The sequence below is a fragment of the Desmodus rotundus genome, chromosome 8, assembly GCF_022682495.2.
Source record: "Desmodus rotundus isolate HL8 chromosome 8, HLdesRot8A.1, whole genome shotgun sequence".
Lineage (NCBI taxonomy): Eukaryota > Metazoa > Chordata > Mammalia > Chiroptera > Phyllostomidae > Desmodus > Desmodus rotundus.
This window is the reverse complement of record NC_071394.1, coordinates 13,308,260-13,332,072: the sequence shown is the minus strand read 5'-3', so window position 1 is coordinate 13,332,072 and position 23,813 is coordinate 13,308,260. Positions and strand designations below refer to the sequence as shown.

Below are 23,813 nucleotides of genomic sequence, written 5' to 3'. Positions count from 1 at the left end.
AATGATATTTGTGAGATGCTGATGTGAGCTGTGGAATTCCAAACACATGAGACGCGACTTGAATACACTCCAGCTGGTCATAGCATCCAAAGTGAAATGTAAAAAGTTTTGAATCGGAAATCAGCATGTTTCAGAGGGGTGTGCTTTCCCCTTTGGTGGGCATCTAACAGAGTTGTTCGGAGCCTCGACAGATACACCTCCAGTCCTCCCTTTGTGTGACAGTTGATTGAAAGCTGTCTTTGTCCTTCCTGTCTCAGGTCACATGGCCAGGTACACAGCCATCCTCAACCAGATTCCCAGCCACTCCTCATCAATCCGGACCATCCAAGGACCTCCTGGGGAGCCGGGGAGACCAGGCCCTCCTGGAACCCCTGGTGAACAAGGGCCCCCAGGTACCCCAGGCTTCCCAGGAAATGCAGGTGTACCAGGGAATCCAGGAGAACGAGGTAAGCTGGGCCACCCCCTCACGGAGAGCAGTGAGGCAGAGCCGAACAGTGGTGCCTCCCCGATGATAAAGTCCGAAATAATGGACCTAAGTTAATTTTACCCCATCTATTCTGCAGCTTCTTATTTATCCCCAAGGTTGAGAAAACTGAGTAGTCTACCGAGTGTTTATCAAGAGCCACATCTGCTTGTATGAAAAAAGAAGATCAGAATCCCCAACTCCTTCTAAGAGGCTTTTGTGTTCATGAGAGAATGAATGTCCCCTCTAGATGGAGGAAGTAAGAAAAGATGCCCCTCTCTGGACATACATGGCATCACACCTCCATCACGGCCAGCAGAGAGCTCTCTTCCAGGGTCTGGCACTTTTTCTGCGCAGTGCCCATCCTAGGCGATATAGGTAGTGGCCCCTGAGGTGAGTCACGAGTGAAATTGTTATATGATTCACTTGTGCCTGTGTAGAACATGCTAGCTCTCAACTCCAGAGTAAATACTGTCTGTGGCTCATCTTCCTATGATATGAGACATCATTTTATTTAATAATTGAATGGGCCAATGTTTTATATTTCCTACAATAATTTCTTTAAAATAGAGATACTACTTAGCCTTTCTACCCTTTACAGGACTTAGCAGTATTGTATAATACAATAGTAAGATCAAAGAGATGTGGGAAATTGGGGCTAGATATTAACCACAAAGAAAGAGATGGGAAAAGAGGCAACTGATAAAAGTATTTTCTAAGACACAATTTATGGAATGTAGATCTGAGCAAAACAATTACCCGTCTGCCCTGGGAGTCACGTTGCTTTTGTGAGATGGGTAGGATGTATTCCTTTTATAAGATCTGTGATGTAAAGTGCAGATTACAAAGATACTGTTTCACGTTCATTCTTGATCCATGCCAACAGGCCAAGCGCATTTCTTGCATCTGCACTTCTGTGCCCCTTGTTCCACTTTGGAAATGTCCTTTTCATTTTCTGTCTTCTGTGTGTCTGAGTCTGAGTTCAAGGCTCAGCCTAACCCCTGTCTCATGCGTGAAGTTGGCTTGATTGACCCAGACCACAAATATCTCCCCCACTGAGCCCCTGATGCCCTGACTATCTCTCTCCCCCATTTTGACACCCATCAGGTGTTAGTGAACCATGAGATATCTGAGAACAGGGATCAGGTCTGAATTGCTTTGCACATTAACTGGTACTCACTAGATTATTGTTTCTTTGACCCAATTCTGACTTTCCTCTCTGAAGGCTTTTCCTGTGCAGGGTACTAACTAAATCAGCAGATGCAGAGATGGGCACAATTTCCCTGTAGGACACCAAAGATCTGGCAGCCAGAAGCGTGGTCCCCTCTGTCAGCAGGGCACCTCTGATGGTGCTGGTGACAGGTCAGCTGTGACTCAGGGGGCACAGAGCCAGTGCGTGAGTCATCCTCAGCAAGTCACAAGTTGTCTTTTCGGAAACCCTGTCCTTGTTCTTGCCAGGCTGAGTCTTTCTTGCTCTGCAAGAGCACTTGAATGCCTAGACCAGGGGAAAAGCACCCAGGAGTCCTCAAACCGTAGCCCAGACAACCCTTGAAATACGAATTTCCATGATATAATCTTCTTAGCTACATATGGATATACCAAGGGGGGCCCCCCAAAAACGGAATTGTCTTCTGGAGGGAGGGCCCTTGTAGCACAGGCTTCCCCTGCTAGGTGAGTCTTCTAGCAACCCATCAGTACCAGTGTAGCAGCTGGCGTTGTTGTGAGAAGCTGCATTCAGCTTCAGTGAATTTTTTTGAAGACTCTTTCAATGCGTTTGCCTCTTTCAGGAGGGGTGGTTTACAAGCACACCCGCTCACACCACACTGAGTGTTGAGCAGTTTTTGACCAAAACCAGCATGACCCCTGTGCCCCAACCTCCCTATTTACCTGGTCTTGCCACAAGTGACTTTTGTGTTTCCCTGGATGAAAAAAGTCCTCAAAGGACAATGTTTTGTGGAAGAGTTGAAACAAAAAATGGCAGAAGCACTAAAAGGCATCAAAATCGACAAGTTCAAAAACTAGGTTGAACAGTGGGAAAAGTCTTAATGTGTGTATTGCATCAAATGGAGAGTACTTCAAAGGTGACTGAAGTTTAAACATGTAAGAATAAGTACACAATTTTTTACAAATAAATTATGGTTTTTGCCCCCCCCCATTATATTCCTAAAGAGCACAGTGTAGAAACAGAACTCTGAAATTTACCTGGAAGATCACGGTAAGACAGGAGATGAGATGCCCTTGGAGCACATGGGAAGGTGATTTTATTGATCACCGACTGAGGGGTGTGGTTTGGGGTTTAAGGTTGGGGTTTATAGGCCAACATCCCAAAAATAGTGGATCAGAGGAACTATCCATTTAAAGATTTTCATGTTTAAATGGTATACCCATAACAGCTGGAATTCATATCTGGTTTATTTTGTACAGTAAATCAGCAAACATTTATCGAATGCAGTGTTTATGCAAGGCTCTTGGCTTGGCGGTGTGTGAGATAATGCTATAATCGTGGCTTTCACTTTTAGGCACCAAATGCATCTGCCAGCATTGTGCTCAGCCCTATATATATGCGCATTCTCATTTGGATAACACAGAAAAAGACGTGGTTTGGAAGGAATATTGAGTGTTACCGAATGTACAAGCTAGGAGATGGTAAATTATAACCGAATAATGTTGAAAGTAAATGCTTTCAGAATGGGGTCGGTATTCTCCCCAGTTTTAGGTGAGGAAACTGAGGCTCATCTGATTGTCGATTGTCCAAGGTCACTTAGCTGAGCAATAGGGGACTAGAGTTTAAATCCAGGTCTGTGTGATTGCAGAGTATCTGTGTTTGCTCCATTCTGCCCTGTTGCTACCTTTGAACCCACTGCCTAGTGGGGGCTTCACATGAGAGGCCAGAACTGGGGAGCATCTGGTGAACCCTGTTTCACGATGGCTGCTGATAACTGCATTTCAAAACATGCGAACTGCTGGACTGATTGGAGTGTCGTAGCAGGCTGTGGTCCTGCCGTTTGCAAGTCCCTTGTGTGCTCTGTTCCGCTGTGTTTCCATAGCCTGGAGGCATCCATGACCTGGCAAAGAACCCGCTTGGGGATGAAGCCAGGTGATCTGTTGGGTAAATATGAATGTGATCAAAACGTTTCCTGTGTTTGCACATTTGGGCATTTGACGAGTGTTACAGGATCATAGCACGTGCCCAGGCTGTATAAGAGTCCAAGTAGGGGAGTTACCTGTAAGGTACAGGTCATGGTTCTGGCAATTTGGGGTGTACCTATAGATGTTATGCTTCTCTTCTAGTATCTCACCATGGGGGCAAGTAGGGGAAAACTGGGAACAAGGCGATCCAGTCCTGTTTTACTTCCATTATCTTAGAAAAGAAACCGTTTGTGATGCTGCTGTACTGGAAGCATCATGCCCGGTGGACAGCTTGGGCTTGGGGGCATCAATCGCACGTGGGTGAGAATGCCAGCTTTGCCACTTACTGGCTATGTCATTGTGGCTGTTTGGTCTTACGACATAACCTTTGCAGATCTTCCTTCATTCCTCTAACTTATGATCACCCACTGCGCGTCAGGCACGGTGCTGGGTGTTATAGGAAGAGTAGTGAACAGGACACATGTTCCTGCCCTTGTGCGCCTAGCCTGGAGACAGATATTAAACACATGAATAGTTTAATCAGTTGTTATAGGTGCTATGAACAAATGCAGGATGCTGTATGAGCACAGACAGTCAGCTGAGGTTTTAGCTGAGCGAAGCCTGAAAGGTTGGGAGTTTGGCATGTAAATAAGAGACTTAGAGGAGGGCATACTAGAGACAGCAATAGTGTGTGCAAAGGTCCTGAGGTGAGAAAGGGCTTGAAACATTTAAGGCCATGGTTCTCAACCCTAGGACACATATTTCCTTTCTGTAACAAATAATTTTGCCACGTCTCTTCTACTCTTCTAAAATGAAATTCATAGATAATAAAAATAACCTATCTTCACACATAATTTTAAAAACTAGAATGCACTCTAGTGTAATATAAAACAGTAAAAGGGAAGTAATTTATAGTCTAACAATTTCCTCCGTGATGCATATTCTCAGCTTGCCAATACTGAAAGCATAATGAAGAAGTCAGAATGAAGTTATTTTTAAGAATTACTGAGCATGCACCAGCTACAAATGCAGGTTCATGTAACTATGTAACTACCTAGTCTTTCTGCATTTGTCTCTATTGTGTTCACACTGAAGATTTACTAAGACAGCAAATACATCATTGACATTATGCAAACAAATGTAAATTACCTCCTCCTACTTTTCAGGCACATGTTCCTGGGTCAGCAGACCTCTTGTTTTTTTGTTATATTGTTCTTACTAAGGCCTTTTCCAGAGAAGCCTTCGAATGCCGACCGTCCTCTAAAACCTTTGACCCAGCAATTCCACTGCTGGGATTATACCCTAAGAACCCTGAAACACCAATCCAAAAGAACCTGTGCATCCCAATGTTCATAGCAGCACAATTTACAATAGCCAAGTACTGGAAGCAACCTAAGTGCCCATCAGCAAACAAGTGGATCCAAAAACTATGGTATATTTACACAATGGAATTCTACGCAGCAGAGAGAAAGAAGGAGCTTATACCCTTTGCAACAGCATGGATGGAACTGGAGAGCATTATGTTAAGTGAAATAAGCCAGACGGTGAGGGACAAATACCATATGATCTCACCTTTAACTGGAACATAATAAATAAGAGAAAAAAAGAAGGAAACAAAATATAACCAGAGACATTGAAGTTATGAGCAATCTAACAATGGACAGGGGGGAGTGGGGAGGGGACAGTGAGGACAGGGGATTACAGGAACTACTATAAAGGACACATGGACAAAATCAAGGGGGAGGGTGGAGGTGGGGGAGGGAGGGGGCTTTGGCTGGGGTGGGGTGGAGGGATGGGGAGAAAAGGCACACAACTGTAATTGAATAACAATAAAAAATTAAAAAAAAAATAAAATAAAACCAGTTGCTAGTGGCAGTGTCTTTTCCAGCCACTGCCTGGGAAACAAAATGACTGGCAAGTATCGTTCTGAAGACTTTCCCCACCGGAACTCATTGAGTCCCACAGCTGTCATTAGCTCTTTACATGCACTCTGTGGAGTCAGATATTTTGTGTGCTAAGAGTGCTAGTGACTCCATTATTATCACTGAGGACAAAAATAAAAGCCATGTTGGAATATCCTCTTTAATCAAGAGAACTTTTCCCGTTTTGTTTGCTACCTGGAATCATTTTTTGTTGTTTTTAAGGACATTGAAGTTGGAAAGTTACTCCCCTCAAGCTTTTCCTGCCACACAGCCATGTTTCTAATGGTTGAGTAAGGAAAGACAAGATTTAAGCGTCTGAATTTTATCACTCCTAAGGTGCTGTGGTTAGCTGGAAAAAAGATGGACTTTGTTGCAGACAATGAGAAAAAGGGGAAGCAAGGAGGGGGAGATGAGGAATCACAGCTGAAATTCCGCAGGCAGCCACAGGTAGAGCAGCGCCCAGCCATCCTCTGGGTGCCCTGTGTCCGTGACAATCCCTCACAGAGTCACCAAACCGGCAGTCAGGGTGGAAAAATGCTGCAGACTCAGGACGCTGAATCTGCATCCCTAATGCTCAAGCCTCAGTTCACTGTGAATCAGCGAGGCTGACAAGTCTAGAGAGAAAACTGGGTCCCAGACTCATTCAAAGCTGAGAGAGGAAGGAAGGTTCGCACGTTCACTATTCCTGCGGTGGAAAAGCTCAGTTGGCACTGACGATACATTTGGCAGCAAACGCTGGTCACAAGTTCAGAATGAAAGCACAGCAGTTGTGAGCCAGGAATGCCTCAGTGGTAAGCATCTGTAGAACTTCTTAATGACCCTTGTAGCCTGCTTTAGTTCCTGGAAAAATTGTTTTTATGGGACAGATTAACTTGATTAAAGAAAGAGGGCTGGTAGAACTCTCGTAATAATTTGTTGGTTGTTGCTTAAATATTTACAAGTCTTCCCTGTGATCTTGCGTTATAGATGATATTATGTTGCATGAGACACAGTCTTTTCATTGCTGTTAAAAATTTGCTGAAATACATGTTTGCTTTCTTGCTCTCTGGCTTCCCCATCCCCTGCCTCTCGTCTTCTGAGATGAACGCCAGAGAAGCAAAGATAGAGTGTTCTCTTTTCTCACCTGATATTTATCTGGTAAAGTCCAGTTTGAATGTCCTTTGGAACAAGACCTTTCCCTGAAGGTTTGGTGGATTGTGTTTTCCTAATATATTGTAAATTTAAGGCAATGAATGCTCTTTCTCTTTGTATCATCTTTTATTTTGTAGGGTTTTTTTTTAATTACAGAGGGACTCTACATTCATCATGTCTGTAGAGAGAAGCTCTATGTGTTAGTGATCTATTACTGTGCAGCAAGCTACCCTAAAACAGCACTCTAAGACAACAACACATGCATGATCCCGGTTTTTATGGGTCAGGGACACGGGAGTGGTTTAGCTGGGTGGTTCTGGCCCAGGGTCTTCCATGAGGCCGCAGTCATGATGTTAGCCAGGGCTGCAGGCGGCTCTCCGAAGGTCTGACTGGATCTGGCAGACCTGCATCCGAGACAACGCACTCACAGCGCCTCTGGCAGCAGTCTCAGGCCCTCCCTGGCTCCTCTGCTCACATTCAGCAGGAGAGGGGTGGGTCCCTCCACAGGGGTTCTTGAATGTTCTCAAAACATGGCGGCTGCTTTCCTCAGAGCCAGCTGATCCAAGAGAGATGGCAGGGAGGAGTTCGCCATGCCTTTTTGTGACTGTGTGGTCTCAGAAGTCACAAGCTTTTACTTCTGGTATATTCGGTTAGGAGGGAGTCCCTTAGCCCAGCCCACGGGCAAGTGGAGGGGAATTAGGATGTATGTGTCGAAGAGGGGAGTATCACAGAACTGGTGAATATGTATTTGATCACATTCTTTTAAATCAAAGCAAGATCTCTGGCCTTGCAACGTGACAGGGTGATGCTTTCATTCCTAAGACTGATTTCCAAGCAGGCTGCCTTCTGAGACACTTGCGAAGGGCTGGCTCACTCTGGGCCTGCCTGTTTTCGCTATTTAAATGGGTATTTTTCTCTCCCACTGCCTTTAAGTTATTCAAATGCCAGATGTAGCTTTATAGAGGGAAATATAAGATATAGGTTTAAGCCCCTTGAAAGAGCGGCACCTACTGGAAAAATGTTTTTGTAGATTAACATTTTTTTATATTCCTGCTTCAGGAAGTAGTCAGGATCAAATCATTTTCCAAATAAACACAAAGAATGATTTTTAAAAAGCAACTAACAAACTAAAATTACTCTCAAATTGTGTTCCCCTCCCTCTATAGTTAGTAGAATACGGCTATTACAATAACAAAAAGCTATAACTGGCATTTTGTCTTCTTTTTGCCATGAAAGCTAATATAATTGATTCTGTAGCTTTCAAATTTTTTGAAACGCTTAATTGGAGGGTCTGTGTAGTGGGTGTTAGCAGATTCCTCACACTGAATTTCAGTCACTGTCTGGAGTAGCGGGGCTAGAAATACCCCTCAAGGTTAATGCCATCTCAGTAAGATATCTTTGTGTGGTCCTGGCTCATATTTTCTAGCCAAACCGAGCTGCTCAGTGCTCTAGGTATTAGTCAGCTTTTGCTGCATAACAAACCACAAAAATCTTGGTAGCATACAATCAATATTACTTTTTATCACATTTCTGTGGGAGGTGGAGACAGCTGTGCTCTGCTGGGGTCCTGGCTGGAGGGGAAAAGGCTCCCCATCTCCTTGTGGCAATGGCAGGAACAAGACGGAGCCACCCAACCCCCCAATCTCATTTCAGGCCTCTGTTCATGTCATTGCCACTGACATCCCATTAGTCAAAGCAAGTCACATGGCCAAGCCCAAATCCAAGGTCTAGGGAGATGAAAGAGTCCTTGCACGGGAATGGATGTATAATTCGGGTGTAAAATAGTGAAGAATCTAGACCACTAATTCAGTCTACCAAGTTCTTCATACATGCCTTTTCCTTTCCTACCACACTGAAGGCTAATCCCCATTGTAGCCTGTTCTTATACCCCTTCCTTGGTGTTCACATGCTCTTACCATCCTCCAGAACCCTCGTTCTTCCTCGGGCCCATTCATACTCAAGCTTCAAAACTCATCTCAAGAGTCACCTCTGTCTGACTACTCCTTCTTCACATGGTTTATTTTTTTGGCCAGTGTATTTGTTATTGCTCTGCTGCCCTATTCCAACTGAACTAGACTGACTAAGGTCTTCCTCATTTGTGCTTCTCTGTCCCTGGGCACAAGCCTCCAACCACAGCATCTCCTGCTATATTGTAATCGTTGATGTACTTGTCTTTCCCCTGCTCTGTGCCTGCATCCCTACATTGCTCCACATGGAGCCTGAACAAATAGTCACTTGGTAAATGATAGTGATAAGTGAACCAATAGTCACTTGATAAACAGATGACGGATCCCTACCTCATTAGTGTGGGAAACACATCACTTAGGACCCAGGTAGAATATACAGTAGAATACACTTTCTTGAATCGTCCTTGAATGGTTTCATTTCTATGAATCCTGTCTCACCAATGATGCTCCATGCTCCCCAAAGACCCAACTTAATGTCTCTTTTCCTTTCATTCCTCATAATACCCAAAATACAATAGTTATTTCATGAGTCATAAGTGATTTATGCTGTTGATTACCACTAGCTTTTTGGCTGCCTTCCTCATTCACCCTAGAGCCATGATACAAGCTGGAACCCATGTGGTTATAGTACGTCAATCCTGAGACATCCTGTTAATAGTCCATTACTGCCAAGTCGACAGTGTCAGCATTTTCTTCAAGTCATCATCGTATAAATTTAGCCCGAAAAGTAAGGTGAGACTTTTTAATAGGAGTTTTGGATATAGTGGTTAGGAAATGCATATAACATAGCGAATGCATGGGACATGTCAGTGCTCAAATATGTGTCTAAGTCAGCTGTCTGTGATGGAAGACACAGACATTCCTGCATATATTGTCCGTGTGTGTGTGTGTGTGTGTATGTTGGGGGGGGGCAGAGAGAGGGAGAGAGAGAGATTGAGACTCTCTTTCTTTTAAATGTAGGAAAGTTCTTTGCCATTTTCCAAATTTCTGGCCTTGAACATAAGCAAGTAAATTGACAAGAAGACATGTACTAGTTTATGTGATAAAACTAAAGCCATTTATATTGCTTTGATAAACCATTTTCACTGAATTTTTTGACATGACTTTTTAAAAAAAATATTTTACTTATTTTATTTTTAGAGAAAGGGGGAAGGAGGGAGAAAGAGAGGCAGAGAAACATCACTGTGTGGTTGCCTCTCGTGTGCTCCCTACTGGGGACCTGGCCCAAAACCCAGGCATATGCTCTGACTAGGAATTAAACTGGCGACCCTTTGGTTCACAGGCCAGCACTCAATCCACTGAACCACACCAGCCAGGGCTTGACATGACTTTTAAAGCAATACATGTAATACATATATCAAAGAGCATTTGTATAGTTGGGTGAAAACATACACGGAAATAGATATATTCATTAACGTTTTTCATTTTCATTGATTGTTGATTTAACTTTGACATTAAATTACTGTGACTATAGCAAAGTAGTTTGACTTTTCTGAACCTTTTTTGATGGGTTGGGAAAATGTGAAGATCCTAGATATAAGTTGGACTTATTTAATAGTGCATTTGTCATGCTTATTAAGAAGGGCTGTTGATCGTAACACATTTTGTTTTAAACTCTGCAGACCCTGGCCTTGTCCCAATGCCCTGACATAACTCTTCTTTTCCAAGCGTGCAGAGAGAGCATCATATCACTTTTCAGTTCTGCAAGGAATGATGACCAGACCAAGCTCTAAGTTAATGATCTTCATCTGGTTGAATATTCATTCTGAACCCCAAATGGTCATTTTTTCTAAGCCATAAAAATTGGCTCACTTTCCTACTAACTTTGAATTATTTATATTTTTCCTAACAGTCCATGTTGGAGGGGCAATTATAATTTTGAAACTGGAAGTTTGCATTGGGCCTGACATTCTTGTTATGTTCCTGTAAGGTCATAGTATCGGGGCAAAAGTAGGTGGACCCAAAGCCAGGACTCCTGGTGCCCCATCTCATCCCTGTTCCTATTTGCCATGTACCTGTAGTTGTGAACAGTCAACCTGCAACAGGTAACCAGCTGTGTATCGTCTTCTTCCCTCCCTCCCGTCCCCTCTACAACCTCCATGCTTCCTCCTAATTTCCCTCCTCCCTGCTGCACTTCCTTCCTCCCCTCACTGTCCTAATGCCAGTGTGTCTACTTTAGATGTCCGTGGTCAGAAGACCAGAGGACCTCCTGCCTGCATTACAATGGTACAAAACCCAAACTGAAATGTTCTGTTGTCTTGCTCTTGATCTGGTTAGCACGTTCCCTTGACCATTGGGTGAGTCACTGGGTAGAAATATGATTCCACACATTTTCTGCTGGCTTTTCCGTGGGACTAGCACAGTGTTTATTGGTGGTGTTAAGCTTCGCAGGATTCCAGCCCCCGCTTAGCCAATTGTACTGTTTGTTGGCACCCAGCAGGGGCAGATCCAGGTTTTGTGGAGCCTGAGGCTTAAACAGATTGGAGTTCTTGGGGAAAAAAAAAAAAGAGTATGAAGTTAAAAACCAAAAACTGTAGCAGGTATTTAGGGCGGGGCCATATGCAAAATCCTTAGTCGCATACACAAAGTTTATCACCAGACGACCTAGCCTGGCCTCTCAAGTTACCACTCCCCAGCCTGCAGTTGTCAAAGCTGTAGTAGCCAGCTAGTTCCCTGGGCAGACCCTGTTCTGATGCCTGCAAACCTTTGAGGATGCACTTCTATCTGCCCCTTCTTTATCTGGCTAACACCTGCTTTTTAAGTCTTCACTTCAGGGGTCAGCTATACTGTAAAGCCATCTGCAATTCCCCACTGATGCCTCAATTCTGTGCTCTCATATTTTGTAGCTACCCCCACACTGCATTACAGCTACCCTAACCCTAACCCTAACCCCTACAACATGGTGACCTGCCACAGAGAAGGAAGGGTGCCTTTTATTCTGAATTCTCAGATACTGGGGCCGGGCTGGGCTGTTTGCCCTTCTCTTTCCATTTTCTGTGCATCACTGTTCTCACACTTCCTCACCTTCTGTTCCAGGACAGCCTTAGCCAATAGGAGGCATTGGGAAAAGTCAGGATGTTTCTCCCCTCAACGGCACCCCAGCCTCCTCTGCGACTCCAGTTGTGGCTACAGCCTGTGAGTGTCTTACCTCCACTGGACAATGTCTCACTCTCATTCTAGATCCCACCAGAGGCCCTACGCATTGGGCTCCAGTCACATCCTTTCTTCCCATTGTCTTCGCCCTCCGAGTGGTGATAGTGGCTTCCTGCTGTTGCTAAGTTATGGGTTGCCCCATTGCCTTTATTTGATTGCTTAATCCTATTACTAATGTAACCAAGTACCCATTTTAAATTCCCTCTGCCTGAAAGCTCTAGAATGGTTTATGTTTCCCTGGCTGAACCTTGGATTATAGAGGTATACTAGATGGCCAGTTGTTTCATGGAAAAGGCAATAGGAAGAGGGACCCTTGGCAATAGTTTGCAAAGTTTGTTTACTTTTAAAGCAACTGTGTATTTTCCAGCCTTGGCCACCTTAGCCCCGAACATGGAGCCGCACATGCTGACAATAACCCTATAGACTAATATGTGCAGATAGCAGAGCCTGGATAAGTGCAAAAAATACTTGCTGAATTGAGTCCAATAAACCTGCCGTCTTGTAGCTAGGTACCCAGTCCAGGACCTTGCACCTAGTAGGCATTCAAACATACGTTAACTGAAAAGCACCCTCTGCTTGCAATACATCACCAGCATCTCCCAGACAACAGCCAATCCAGTAGCACAGTTGAAGCCTTGTCTCACAGTGTCTGTGAATTTGTGGTAGAATTACAATGAAAGCATTAGCCAGGCCTTGTGTATCGGTCTGAGCATAGGTCCTGGGAGTTGCTTGGAACATCTGTGATCATGAGGGAGAGACTGTGCTCCATGGAGGGGCGTGAGACTCCAGCCTGGAGTGCTTGGTGTGACAGGGAGCAAAGGAATGAGCAGACTCTCCCTACTCAGAGGTCAAAAAATGGGAACCCAATAACCAAGGGCCAGACCCTGAACATGTAGTCGGCGTGAGCAGGATAAATCCTCTTGAAATTAACCCCAAGGCTTGCTCGGAGCAGAGGTCAAATGTGTAAACCCAGGAAAGTAAGGTTAGGGAATGTGACAACCGCAGGGTTGATTTCAGGCCAGAGAAAATATGCAGACTATTTTGGCAGGCAGGTCAGGAAGCCAAAGCTACAGCAAACAAGACTAGAAATACAACCTGGAGGACCAGCTTGGGGTGGAGGGAGGCAGGGAGAGCCGTGGGCACCGGCACAGGCTTCAGCACTCACCCGCCTGAGCGGAGAACTTGCCTCTGTTCCTTCCTAGCTAAAAATGAGTGACTTAACCTCTCTGTGTTACAGCCCTCTTCGAGGGCTAAGAGTAGTGGCTGCCCTCTTGTTTTATTGCAAAGACTAAATGAGCTCATACATAAGGCATCTACCATTCAAAACCTAATGAGGTCATGTAGAAGCATAGCTGACATACCAACTAGCTACATCTTTGGTCTGTCAAGGTCTACAATCAGACTTTGTATTTCATTCATTCATCCATTTGTTTGACAGATATTTCCTGAGTGCTTAATATGTGCCTGAAACTGGGAATACAGTGAAGAACTAAGCAAACAGTTCTCTGACTTAGTAGACCAGTAAAAGAAAATATGAGAGGGTCAGTGTTAGGTTAGTGGTCAGGGAGAATCAGGTAACCTCGAAGTCATATCTAATGAGACTCTCCAGGAGAACAAATATGTCACACTTACCACTCTGGTGGGGGTGTTGATGTTGGGGGAGGCTGTGCAAGTGTTCGGGCAGGAGGCATGTGGGAACTCTCTGTACTTCCCCCTTTGTAGTTCTGTGGCCCTCAAAGTGTTCTAAAACAGGTAAAATCTATTTTAGAAGTTTTTAAAAAAGAAATAAGCAAGTAAGATATTAAGATTTTAATGAGAGTAAGATCTGAACAATAGATCTTAAAAGTTCTCATTAAGAAAAGACAAAAGAAAGATAAATAATAGAGAAGACTTTTCTCTGATTGTCCTAAATAATATTGGTAAGTCTATAGAAAACTAAGGCTAAGTCATATTTTGGTCAATCAGAGTTGCATTTATGTCAATTATGCTTATTTTTTCAATGGCAGAAAGGGCAAGTTGTTGGAGTCGATGATGCTCATCTCTAAGGGGCACTAGTGGTTCCCATTGCCTCGCAGGGAACTTGTTAGAAAAAGCGTTGTTCTCATAAGCCAGACATGCGAAAGTGAATGCGAAGCTCCGGCCTAAGGAGTTTTGCTTGCTGATCCTCCAAGGTCATGCTTGCATCTAACAGTCAGCTGCATGTTGATATTAACATTCGTTGTTCAGCTAGTTTTCCACTGTTTAATAGGCATCTACTTACTATGTGTGAGACTGCTTGGATCTGACACTAACTAGGGGATGATCCCTGCAGTCAACAGGCCCACAGTTCCAGATGGGATGAACACAAGAACAGGCAATGCAATGGGTTAAGTGCCAAAGGAGGTACTGACAATACGGAAGCGAAGAACTCATTCACTTTTTGTTTGTTCGTTCACTCACTGTGTATTGGTTAGGTACTATATGGAAGTCTCCATAGCAGTGATGGGGATATAGCCATGAATAAGATAGATAGTCCTTGCCCTCTTGAATCCCTTATGCTTCTTCTGCCTGTTATGCTTGTGGAGAAGCTTTGAGTTGGGTCTTGAAGAATGAGGAGTATTGATGGAGACAGCCCAGGTGAGAAGGGTGTGTCAGAAGGAGGGAATCCCATGCACTGGGAAGTCCCAATGCCTTGGAAAGGATGCTGGCACGTAGCTCTGGTGACCCCATCTCAGCACCAAGCGGCCCCATCTCGGGTCCTCACAAAGAAGTGTGTGAGGGAAGTCCTTATGGGTGATGACTCATTTTGTCTGTGAAGAGTAGCTATGCCCAGACTCCATTGCCTTCTGTCATCTCATGGATAGTCTCAGGCTGATGTTTTAGGACATTCGATTTCCCTTCTTTTAATCAAAGCCTACAGGGCTTATCAAAATATATCCAGATTTTTTTTTTTGAGATCTGAAGTCTGTAAGCTTAGCTTTTAATTTCAGTCTTTATCTTAGGTACTTACATATTGATTTTTAATGTGTCTTTTTTAATTCCAAAAATAGATTTATAACCAAGTTCATTTACATGGATGTGGTATTCCTTCAGTCTCAGAACCACAAGTGAACCCAGGGACAAATATTTATATAGTAACCTGCCTCTAGCTGGATCATAACTTCAAGGATAATAAAATTTAAAATTCTCTGATGATACATAATTGTATTCTTAGAATTTATTCTTAGGGTATTTTTTAGAGGCTGGAATATTCTTGTGAGGCTTTTTCTCTCTCGACTTGTATTACAGATAGTATCAAATTCCACTTGTTTTTATCTACATAACTTAGAAAATTAAAACAACTAGGCTTTCTACTCCCCAGTCTTCTCCACCTTTTGCTTTCTTTGTGAATGAGCAAAGGATAAGTCAGGAAACTGTTGTCAGGGGGTTCTTCCTGCACGTGCTTTCCTGGAGGTCCTATTCAGCCCAGTCACCTTGTGGAGAAGCCGTGTCGTTAACATCGATCCTTGAGGACCACCTGTAAGGTCACGGGAGGCCTCTGAGTCAGCCCGCGGTGAATCATGAGCAGCCTGGCATTAGTCATTGGTGTATTTGATTATGTTCTCTGTGGGGCTAGTGACTCTGATTCTAATGGTTTCTGCTAAATTCCCAGATGCGTGTTAAGCACACTTGTTTGCAAGTGAGGGAGCACTTAGCAGCTACAAAGTACTCACTGTAATATTAACCAATTAGCTACTAGTTTAGCTCATTGGGAATACCCAATAGACGTACTCAAGGTGGCTTTCTGTCTGAACAGCTTGACTAGCAGTCGGGCATTAAATGTTGTCCACTCTAAGTTGTGTGCTTTTTGAATGCAGATTCTATGGTATTTTACTTTTGAGAAATCGCACTCCTCCTTATCAGTTCCTAAGAGAAGGATGAGGCCAGAAACAGGAGATGATAGGCTCAGAGGTGGGTGCCCTGCCCTCCTTCTGCTGAGCTAGTCTTTTCTGAGCTCAGAAAACACCAAGGCCACGGGCAGTAGGCATGGGTGCTGGGGCAGCATAGCAGTGTGTGGAGTAGTCCTGAGGACCACTAATGAAGAAGAAGGGCTTTTTATTTTTTTTTTAAAGATTTTATTTATTTTTAGAGAGAGGGGAAGGGAGAAAGAGAAGGAGAGAAACATCAATGTGTGGTTGCCTCATGAGCGCCCCCCACTGGGGACCTGGCCTACAATCTAGGCATGTGCCCTGACTGGGAATCGAACCAGAGACCCTTTGGTTCGCAGGCTGCCACTCACCACTGAGCCACACCAGCCAGGGCAGGAAGAAGGGCTTTTTAAAAGATGCCAGGATACCTTAACCCCAGGAGGTAGTCACAAGGAACACAGCAGTTACCAAAGCTTCACATCAAGGGACAATTGTGTGCACTAATTATGATTATATATATCGTGTAGAAAGAACCACTAGTGGCTCATGAGTCTTTTTTTTTGTTTTGTCAATTAATTCTTTGTCAACTAATTCCAGAGCAAATACTACATGAACACGTTTCTTTCTGGAAGTTATAAACCAAGATATAAAAAGTGATTATGTTCAAGGGCTGGGGTTCTTGCGTGTTGTGTCTTCTCATTTGTCTACAGTGAATATGGGCTACATTTAATAAGGAAAAAAAGGTACTTGTGATCTTAAACATTCTTGATCACTTGCATGTCTGCCGCCAATCAGATTGGTTATCTTCATTTATTCACATTCCCTTCTAGGCTTTGCCAAACCACACAATTTCTCTGTTATGTGTAATTACACAGAGATGTAGTTCCACAGTTTGCTATTTCAAGCATTGTTGCACATGAAGACCAGACACCAGAGGTCTTCTGAGGTGTGGGTCAGGGTAACGCAGACCCCAGGCTGATGCAACGCTCTTTCCCGGCCTGGTGGGGCCTGAACACAGCATGCGGCCACCTGCCCAGCGGTCTGTGATGGAACCTGCTTCGGCAATGAGGTGTCAGAATTTATGCTTCTTTGTTTTTTGTGAAAACGTATAGTTTGTTAATAGCACCATAAATTATTTGGAATAAGAAATCTGTTTCATGGAAAAGACACAGGAATAGGTTTAGATTTTTATGGGGCTGAATCAGCCAAATCAAACACAGGCTTTCCTGAAGCTTCCAAGTTTTTAATGGAAACTCACGCTCTTCAGAACTTTCCTGCCTAATTATAATTCATGCCTTTTGCAGATACGTTACAGGGTGGGCCAAAAGGAAAATGTTAGACATGGTCACTTGTGACTTCTATTGTGTTATTTGTGGAGCGCCAACTGCATACACCGAATGGCCTGGTGCGTGCAAAGACTGAGGCCAGCTCCTGGCGGGCCGAGCCACTGCGGTACAGAGGAGGAAGATAACCTTGCAGTGCGGCAAATGCAGGCTGCATGCTCAGATACAGGTCCAGCCTCCTGTCCATGGTTGGGCAAAAGTCACGGAGTCAGGATTTAATTTACAAGTCCCATGGCAACTGTCTCCCGGAGCAACCCACATCACTGTCTTCTTAGAGAGGTTTTTTTTAAAACCCCGAAAAAGGAACTACCAGGTTTCATTTTAAAGAGAACTTTTTCTTTCTTCTTTTTTTCCTTCTCCCTCTCCCTCTCCCTCTCCTCTCCCTCCTTCTTCTAATAAACAGGTCTAACTGGTATCAAGGGAGAAAAAGGAAATCCAGGCATTGGAAGCCAAGGTCCAAGAGGACCCCCTGGGCCAGCAGGTAAATATTCCTACCTAACATTAAATTGCAAATTAAAATCCTCAATCTTTGTATTCACTGGATATTACAGGTGAGGAATCTGGCCATGTTACATCATTGTATCCAGCTGGAATGGCTGTATCTCTCATTCATTTTGTTAGGAGGCCAATTTGGTAGTAGCGATTCTCCTCCTACAAGCTCCCAAAGTTACAGCATATTCTGGGATCTTATTAGTTGCATGAGTTAGGATAGGATAGGCTATGCTGTAATAACAAATGTTTAGTGGATTGACACCATAAAAGTTTCTATCATACGCAGGATACAAGTTTGATATAAGATGATACCCCACCATTTGGAACAAAAGGCCCCCAGCAGAAAGATAAAGGGGGCATATCAGCTCTCAAATTCCTCACTGAAGGCTGACATAAGTCACTTGTCATATTTCACTAGCTGGAGTTAGTCACATAATTCCAACTGACCTTCAGGGGAGGCTCAGACTCTGGAGGAACCTGTAGATACTTGAGGGGCACTGATAGTCTCTGCCACCATGGCAGTCTCACTGAATGAGTTTTGTGTACATTACTAGGTGCTTTTATAATGGTCTTCAGGTGATCATACTCGTTATTAGCAATATCAGTTTGCAATTCTATAGGACATTTGCAATTCTGGTCTTACCTGCATTGAATCAAATGCTGTATAGACTTTTCCTTCCAACCTAAGAGTTATTTTAGAAAACAGTTTTTCTAGGAGAGATTCCTAGTGCAAAAAAATCATTCTGAGTGTAAATACGTCTGTTACTGAGGCTGTATAACTGATCCAGCATCGTGACTTGCGCAGAATGGGCGCTGGGGAACGCTCATGAAATGAAACTGATGTATCTGTTTAGATATGTTCGTAATTTACATTTTGGTTCCAGTTAAAGAATTTTATTTCTAGTTGAAAAATGTCTCTTAAATATTTTTGGAATCCAGGCCTAAAAACCAACAGATAGAAAACCTAACAAATCTTTTTAAATTCACACAAATTTTAATCCCCATTTTTGTGATAAGCTAGCCAAAGGCATTTTGGATTTGTATTATTGGGTCCAATTTTAGGCTTTTTCTTTTTCTTGTACAGGATAATTTCTTTAAGACACAAACTAATTTATTTCAATTATCTGGGGCCATGAACCAGTACAGATGATGAGGTTGAGAGTGAGCCTGTGTGAGTGTGTGTGTGTGTGTGCACGCACACGCGTGCACCCACACATTGGCTTCCCATTGGGAAACAGAAGCTCCCCAGAGAAAACAAGACTGAGAGTGCTGTATTCCTTCTCCTTCAATATCCAAGAGATGATGGGAGAGAATAGATTTTGTTTTCTAGTTTCCTGAGCTGATTAAAAGTTTTACCCTCCGGGAGAACGTGTGATTCCAGTGTGATTCACTGTCCAGGGAATCCAGTATAGGAAGAAGAACTCAATGAGTAGAGAGAGGGGTTGCTTTTTGTTAGAGTGAGTTTATATCTTGGTGGTTTCAAAACTCACCCTGTGGTGGTAAAAGGCCAACTGCTTTCATTGTGGGTGCTTTTTAGGACCTGCTGGGGAGAGTCGGCAAGGAAGCCCGGGGCCCCCTGGCTCTCCTGGACCACGAGGTCCACCAGGTCACCTGGGGGTGCCTGGACCACAAGGTCCTTCCGGCCAGCCTGGATACTGCGACCCCTCTTCATGTTCTGCCTACGGGGTGGGAGGTAAGTACCAACCTCCGTGGGTTTTGAGTAATGTTTTACTATAACTGTACCATTATAGTGAAGGAACACTTTGAAAAATAGACCAAATATGGCAGGGAAGCAGAACTTGAACTTCTCACTACCTTACATCATCCAGAGACATCTTCTATAAAGTGCAAATTACTCTAAAGGTTACCTGTTTAAAAACTAGAAGAAGTTCAAAACAACAGCACATCTAAGTCTTCTTTGTTTCCAAATGGCAATTCACACAGACTTGGCCTCTGACCTCATACTGGTCACTGGGGCACATGTCTGAACATTCTCTGGGGCCGCTCCATCTATGTTACTGCTGTGGTGTGGCCACGATATCTTACAACACATTACTCTTGCGTGGAGGGAACCTCTCACGTAGAAGTTCCTCATGATTCAGGATCCCCTAGATTCTTTGGGATGACATCCTGCCCACCACACGCATCAGTGACCAAAAGTCGTTGGAAGAAGGAAGAAAAGTGGCCATGCTGTCCTTGTCTCATTACTAATTCCTGGTATGAGATTCTAAGATGATGCTTCTTAAAAACATCTGCAGGCTGCATGCTTGCGGGTTGGGCGATTTTCTGACATAGTCATTCTTGGAAGCATCAAGAGTAAGATTCAGAGACTGCTTTGCGGCAATGAACTAATCAGTCGATAAATTTAAGTTTTCTGCTTTAGGAGGAATTTAACCTTATTTGCCAGAGGAACTGGTCAGAGTTTTGCTGATGTGTTTTTCTCTGTTCATCTCTTCCCTCCCTGTTCTCTCAACTCTCCCTGTCCTTTGTTAAGATCTGATTCCTTACAATGATTACCAGCACTGAAGTGGAACTCCTCCACTCTGATGACATTGGCCTGGGAAATTGGCTGTGGATACAGAATTGTCCTGTTGACCACCACCACCCCACCCCCCGCCCCTAACAATGGGCACTCTGCTTCCCTGCCTCACCTGCTTCCCTTCTGTCCACTCTCACATCTCTGGCCTTCCATGCTCCCAACACACACACAATGTTAATACGGGAACTTAACCAAATCACCTGATGATTGTAATGAAACAGACTGCTCCATGTCGGCTTGCATACAGGTATATGATTGTGTACCAAGAATTTATCCTGACTCCCCTGTGTGAAGGCTCCAAAATAAAGTTACCTGTATGTGCCTTCTCCTCTGCCCTGTCCCCACACAAGATTAATGGGCATCTTTCTCCATGACCACCCTACTCCATTCTTCCTCTTATCACCTAACCTCCCTACTGCCCCCTGGTGGTGGACTTCTAACATGAGACCGGTTTTTAAATTTTATTTTTCTTAATTGTGCTGCGTTTTCAGGGTTCCTTTTGTAAATAAAACACATACTATTTAATCATTTGGCTGTAATTCTAGTTTTCTAACCATGTCTGTAACGTATCTGTCCCTTTCTTCTTTGACTAACCACCTGAAACTTCCTGGGGAAGGAACAAGCCGTGTGGTGGGTAAAGGTCGCTACTGCTTTCTACCCAAGCAGGATACCTCTGTACTGTAATGGTCAAATCTACGTCACTGCGGACCCACATGAGGGGAGAATGTCAGTTTATGGTTTCTGGGTCCTATCAAGTCCCCACCCCCCCTCTTCCTCTCTAGCGCCCCATCCTGACCAGCCGGAATTCACTCCTATCCAAGACGAGCTGGAAGCCCTGGAACTGTGGGGCTCTGGGATCTGATTGCCTCGTGAGGAATTGGAAGACCAACTGCAAGAACACTTCAGGGACCTTATTCGAGCAGAATGTCTTTATGTGGTTTGTATACTACCTTTTAGGGCCAAGTGTCATCATCAGCCTAAATCTCTTCCTTGGATATTGTTTTTATTGACCAAAAAAGTATATTTAAAAAGTCCCCTTAATCTAGGACACCATAGGTTGATTTTCTTTGTTGTTTTAATGACGTGCCAGATTATTTGTTTGTTTGTTTTGCAGAGAAGAGTGCTCAGAGAAAAATTGGCAAAAAAAAAAAAATTGAACTTGGAATCTTTTCTGTGTTAGATTATCTTAAGTCCTAAAATGCAACAAGGCAGATGTGGTTGCATTCAAGTGTCCTAGTAGAATAAGGATTTAAAGAGATTCAGTATGTCATTCACCCCTACCCACAGTAGCCTTGCTGAAGAGAAAGGGGGATATTATTGGAGAAGCTGCCTCTTGCCTAATTGATGTGTCCAACTCTGAGGTCACTTGGTAACTAGTTTCTCTGCTATCCAAGAATATGTGTTATAAGAAACCCTTCCTGAATTTGGTGGTATTAAAAAATAGATTTAGTTTCGCAGTGGTTTTTGACATGTACAATAGTGACTTTCCACCAGTTCTGATACACACAGATCCGATTTTGATGAACAATTTATGCAGCAGTATTCCAAGGCATGCCCTCCTTATCAACATGGCTTACTTTGCACATGCAGATAAGTTTTTGCAAACCCATTTGCATTCTCTTTTGTAAGCAAATAAAAATGTAAAACAATGTTGGTGGACTCTTTTTACCTTTGTCATCTTAAGCTGAGCTGAGTTTTAACCAGAAAAACAACAGTTGCCTTCCTTCAGACAGGTACTCAAACATTCATTCATTCATTCGTTCATTCATTCATTCATTCTGAGTGTAGTATGACGCTTGACAGAAGAAGCAGCTGACTTGCAATTCATTCATTTGTAAACCACCAAACAAGCAATGGCAGTAGAAGTGCAAGACTGATGCTAAATGTCAAGCAATGGCTGACTGAAGAACCCATACATCATCTGGTATTAAAAAATAAAAAAGCCTGAAAGACACTAGAAGGCAGAGAGTAGGGTAGAATCAAATAGGCTCTAACCCCTAAACTATAATTTATCTTTTGTTCACAAAGGAAAAAGTCTAAATTTGAGGAATATTGGGGTCCTATTATTTACTGTTGAAAATAGAAATGACAGAGAACCATATACTTAAGGTATGCTCTGTTTTCCTGTAGCATCTTCCTAGTAACAGCTAATTTTAAATATCGGTATAACCAGAAGCTGGATTCATCCCAGATCAAGAAGCTCTTCCGACCCTTCTTTGGTTTCCTTCATCATACAGATCTGGTGTATGACCTTCCCAGCCAAAGCATGCAAGCAGTAGGTTCTACTGGTGGGCTTTTGGGGATCCAGGCTAAGAGTTTTTTGGCACCATTGCAGGAATGAGAGAAAACAGAGAGCAGATAACCAACAGATGTTCCCTGTTAGTTGCACAGCATGACTCCACATGGAGAAAGCAGGAGTGGTAGAGAGAACGCTCGCCCAAGGTTGCTCAAGCTGGCCTGGCCCGCCACCTGAGAGAACTCCTGAAGTGAGTGGGTGTGTCGCCAGTCACCTCACACCTTTGTGTCTTAGGTTTCTTAGTCTTTTAACAAGGGAGTAGAGAGGAGATGTTCTGTATGTGTTAGTGCTTGGTCCTTGGAAATTCAGTCTAAAGAGGTATCCCTCAAAAGCTTCAAAGTTTGTTATAAATGCTGAAGGATAAACCACTAGAGGTTTAAGCCATTCATGTCATTCTTGAGTCAGGCAAACACACTTGGTTTTGTTTTCCGTGGTGATCTAACTTTGTTTCTTTCAGCTACAGGGAAGTGGCATTAGTTTGGAATGCGTCATCGCTTGGACCCACTATATCAGACTTTTAGTGAGTGAAATGTTCAAAATAAAAGGTGTAATTTGGGTTCTGGAGTTTTGTGTTTACCATACATTGCCTTGTAATAAAATCTGATTTTGAATTGCATTTGTTACTGACTTACCTATTTTGGCAGAAATACACATATCTTTTGTGAAATAAAGCATCATTTCACAAAAAAAGACATTAATCTTCAGAACTTTTTATCACTTTGGTTAGAAACTCAGTTTCTTTGGGGAATAATTATTTTAAGGTAGTATTTTGTATTCAGATGAGCTTCCACTGAATTCTGGGACAATCTCCCTACCTCTTTCTTTTCAACCTCTGCTGCCCTACCTCATCCTTCCATAACCTGCAATAGTTTCATTTTTTATTTTAACTGTTATTTATTTTTTAGAGAGAGGGGGAAGGAGAGAGAAAGAAAGAGAAAGAAACATTGATGGGACAGAGAAACATCGATTGGTTGCCTCTTGTACATGAGGACCAAACTCCCAACCCAGGCATGTGCCCTGATCCAAAATTGAACCTGCAACCTTTGGCTTTGCAGGACGATGCCCAACTAATCAAGCCACACCAGTCACGGCCCAGGAACTGTTTCAGTTCTGAGGATAAGTCCACAAGCAACAGAGCTGTGGCTTGTCCTTTTTGGAGCTTCCTCTCTATTGCTGGAGAAAGACAGGAAATGAGAGAGTAAGCGAAATTAATTTGAGATTGTGAAGAATAGTGCGACAGACACAGGAGAAGTGTTGAGGCAGGGATGCGACGAGGTACAAAGGAGCAGCTGCTTCCACTGGGTAGACAGAGAAGTCTTCTCCGGGGGCCTGACATTTAAGTTGACACATGAAGATGAGACAAGGTGTGGGAGGAATCAAGCTCGGATCTTGTGAAACACAAAGGCCCTTTACAGGAAAGTGCTTGTCACGTTCGAAAAACAGAGGAGGTGGACATGGCAGGGGAGTAGATGGAAGTGTAAACAAGGTAAG

General features: G+C 43.5%; 1 protein-coding gene across 3 annotated transcripts in view; it reads left to right on the top strand.

The window, feature by feature from the left end:
- Window positions 1–22,938, top strand: part of COL14A1 (collagen type XIV alpha 1 chain) — a 188,364-nt gene extending 165,426 nt beyond the window's left edge. For 2 of the 3 annotated variants that reach the window (XM_045181678.3, XM_024572346.4), the window contains exons 45-48: window positions 258–446; window positions 17,399–17,476; window positions 19,025–19,180; window positions 20,809–22,938. In XM_045181678.3, coding sequence (XP_045037613.2) covers window positions 258–446; window positions 17,399–17,476; window positions 19,025–19,180; window positions 20,809–20,888 — 503 coding nt within the window. In that variant the 3' untranslated portion in view covers window positions 20,889–22,938. The other variant, XM_045181679.3, reaches the window with a different exon arrangement.
- The last annotated feature ends 875 nt before the right edge of the window (window positions 22,939–23,813 follow it).